We start from the raw sequence: 3,621 nt of genomic DNA, 5'->3' as shown, positions 1-3,621 counted from the left end.
GCCGTTTAACTTGGTCCGCGTGCAAACTGCCAAAAAACACCCGAAGAAGACAAGGAGGAGGAAGAAGAAGAAGACTTTAACTGAGGTAAGTTGTTTGGCTAATAGTCGCGTGTAGTTGTTGTGTACTGCAATGAAATCATCAGGCTACATTTATTTTAAACATACGCTTAATCTAGCCCGTTCAATGTTATGAACTGATTTGATTTTCTCATATAATATTACTTTAACTGGAAAATTAAAAAGGAAGCGGTTATGTTTTTAGCCAGCTACATTCAGGTAGGATCACAGTTTTCACCTAAGCTACTTTCTAAAGCTTCCTCACAGCAGAGGAAACAAAGAAAGAAAAAAAAAAGGCCATTACGTCATTTTTGCCGCTGTTAATAAAGAACAGCGTAAGGTGAAGGAGAACGATGATGATGATGATGATGATGATGATGATGAGGAAGAGGAGGAGGTTGGGGGTTCATGCAAAGTCTGACAGATATAAAGCAAGCAACGATAGCATGGAGGGACTACCAGAGGCTGTCAAAGCTAACACAACGCTGGGAAACCCCATTAACAAAATAAACAAGATAAAGACATCTGCGACTACATCAAAACAATCTTACAGCTAGACTAAACACATGATTCAAAACGGGGGAAGATTTAATTTGGACGCAGGTGCCGTGATAATGGAACAATCAAGGAGAGTTTTTATCCTTTTTGATTCTGCTGAAAAACCAGATGCACTGGGTGTCACGGAAAAGATGATCATATTATTATTATTATTATTATTATTATTATTATTATTATTATTATTTGCTCTGGGGGTTGGAGACCAGCCTCTCAGCACCTGGAGGCGGGTGTAGCCAGTAGCCACTTTCCCCTGTAGGTTATAGCAAAATGCAAAGGTATATTGGCTAGTCATCATCAATGACCAGGAAATATTTGATCCCTGAAACACGTCACCCTGGTGATCATTGGGTAGAGGAATGATAAAATGTTCTGCAGACTTTTATTTGAGATGGCTTATAGGCGTTTTTAAAATTTTGTTTAAAGGTCATTTGTGTCACCAGAGCAAGCATAAATGACACAGTGGTTTTGAACGCTTATGGTGAAGTGGATCAAGTTTTTTTGTTATAGAGCCCATCTTGCGTGGAAAGTGGTGTACGCACGTTTCAAGCGCCATTTTGTGCGTACGCAAGCTTTGGGACGGATAAAAGCATGTGGGGTCTCATTTTCAACGTCTTATTTTTGTAGGATTTTTATAAATTCCCAGAGAGTTCTGCCACTTGTCAGCTGAATTTTTCCACGTTAAAATGAGAACAGGAACCTACCCCCAGTTTACCATAACAGATGAAACGTCTTAGCAGTCTAGGGGTGAATCCACAAGGGCAAAGACGTTGGATCTTTGATGCATTTGTGGACCATTTTGCAAGAAATCCTTGGCGCAGAATACTGTTATAATGTTACAGAAAACGGTGTTGCCAGTGCATTGTGATGAGAGACTGCTGAACAGAATATGGGACTGCTCAATGAAGTTTCCTACTGTGGAAATCCATGTATAACAAAATAAATACATTCCTACACAAATAAGGAAGCGTTCTTACATCCGAAGAAAAAAAAATGTTGCTTTACAAAAACTAATTTGTACCAATGTTTATTGTTTTACATGCGCAGCGTGTGAAATATTTAGTTTGAAGTTCATTTGTTCCAAAACTGTTCAATTTGTGTGTATTTTTTTTATTGCTCTAAATAAATTCACATAGAGAAACTATTAAATAAACTAATTGCCCTTTTTGTTTCATTCTTCATTCTTTCATTTTTGTTTCATTCTTCTTCTTTCTTTTTTTCCCCTCTGCCAACAGTGAGTCCACCTTGGCCACCTCTGGAAGATTTGGCCTGAAACCGCCCACTGATGAGAGCCGATCGGACCGGAACGGAGATGCCCACGGACCCTGTGGGCAAGCGGATCGCCTGCGGTGGGGAACGGGCCACGGTGCGCTATGTTGGACAAGTACCCCCGTACGAAGGTCTGTGGCTTGGCGTGGAGTGGGATAACCCGGAGCGAGGAAAACATGACGGCAGCCACGAAGGAGTGCAGTATTTCACGTGCAGAAATCCCAAAGGAGGGTCCTTTGTCCGTCCGCCGAAAGTGAGCTTTGGGGTGGATTTCCTGACTGCTCTTCATACGGTCTACGAGTACAACACGGAGGAAGTGCTGAGAGAGGAGGTCTCCGTTTTCGGCAAGAAGCTGCAGTGGTTCGCTGTTGGGGAGAGAAGCCTTGAGAATCTTCCCTCGGTAATGCTGAACAACCAAGAAGTCAACGGACCAGGGGCAGCTGGAGAAATCCGGAAAACGACGCCCAGCATTGTGTGGCTGGAACTCTGCGGATCCCTCATGTCCACGTGGGAAGACGTGGCGGCGATTACAGAGCAACTGGAAAAGCTGGAAAGACTAAACCTCAGTTACAACAGGATCCGCTTGACCTCTGACCCCTTGGCTCACCGTCCAGCCTTCTGCAACCTCAAAGAACTCTCCCTGAAGGACTGTGATTTGACCTGGCAGCAGGTGCTGGAGTGTGCGCCGATGTGGCCTCAGCTGGAGGAGCTGTCTCTGCTAAATAACAACATAACCGAGCTGCAGAGGCCCGAGGGCGTCCTGCAGACCCTGAAGCATCTAAATCTGAGCTGTAATCCTTTGGTGCAGGAAAGCGTGTGCAGCTTGTCCGCTCTGCCCAGACTGAAGCACCTGAACCTGTCTCAAACCGGACTGTCATTCATTCAGCTTGGAGACGCCGCTCAGGCTGGCTGCCCGGCACCCTTCTCAGCCCTGGAGAGTCTCGTTCTGGACCACAACAACATCTCTGAGTGGCGTGTGATTGATGACCTCGCCAAGCTCCCCTGCCTGGTTAGGTTATCATGTCAGGGCAACAAACTGTTGAGCAGCGACGGAAAGCCAAGCACCGCCGAGCAAATGATCATCGCCAAGCTGGGGCGACTGGTCTACCTGAACAACTGCGAGATCAACGCCAACGAGAGGAAGGGGGCGGAGCTCGACTACATCAAAATGTTCGGCGAGGAGTGGCTGAAGGCGGGCGGTCCGCATCAGCCCGGCGCGGAGTTCGCTCGCCGGCACCCACGTTACCAGACGCTAATCGAGAAGCACGGCGCGCCAGACGAGGGCGAGCTGAAGAAGCCCGACTCGTTCGCCCTGAAAAATCAGCTGCTGAAGATCACGTTCGTCTTTCCCGACCATGCCGAGCAGAGACCCATAGAGAAGAAGCTGCCAGCCTCGATGGTGATTCAGAAAGTAAAAGGACTGCTGTACAGGCTGCTGAAAGTCCCGCTGGCGGACCTCAGGTTAACCTACACCAGCCCCAAGATGTCGGGGACAGAGTTCGACATCGACAGCGATTTAAAGACGCTGCAGTTTTACTCCATCGAGGACGGAGACCAGGTGCTGGTCCGTTGGTCGACCTGATATCCACGGGGGGGGGGGGGGCAGCAACTGCTTCTGTGTCGCCGCACGTTCCCCAAAACTTTATGACAAACTGAAACGTACCATTATATCACACTATGCCATGTAAGTGACTCACATTTGATCAATAACCGAAGAGTTAAAAACATTCTGAAAAACCA

The 3,621-nt window shown here is 46.8% G+C and overlaps 1 protein-coding gene across 2 annotated transcripts; it reads left to right on the top strand.

Moving 5' to 3' along the window:
- tbce (tubulin folding cofactor E) lies at nt 1-3,621 on the top strand. Of its 2 annotated transcripts, none has more exons than XM_012881038.3 (2): nt 1-85; nt 1,848-3,621. In XM_012881038.3, the coding sequence occupies exon 2, from the start codon at nt 1,898-1,900 to the stop codon at nt 3,461-3,463; it is 1,566 nt and encodes a 521-aa protein (XP_012736492.2). In that variant the 5' UTR covers nt 1-85; nt 1,848-1,897; the 3' UTR covers nt 3,464-3,621. The 2 variants fall into 2 exon arrangements, with proteins under 2 accessions (XP_012736492.2, XP_021163488.2); XM_021307813.2 differs by lacking the exon at nt 1-85 and adding an exon at nt 101-276.

This window comes from Fundulus heteroclitus, chromosome 19, assembly GCF_011125445.2.
Source record: "Fundulus heteroclitus isolate FHET01 chromosome 19, MU-UCD_Fhet_4.1, whole genome shotgun sequence".
Classification (NCBI taxonomy): domain Eukaryota; kingdom Metazoa; phylum Chordata; class Actinopteri; order Cyprinodontiformes; family Fundulidae; genus Fundulus; species Fundulus heteroclitus.
Note: the sequence above shows the minus strand (reverse complement) of the source record. Positions and strands in the feature narration are given on the sequence as shown.

What these genes read in the sequence shown, in the direction of transcription:
- tbce (XM_012881038.3), top strand. Translation starts at nt 1,898, where the DNA reads ATGAGAGCCGATCGGACCGGAACGGAGATGCCCACGGACCCTGTGGGC.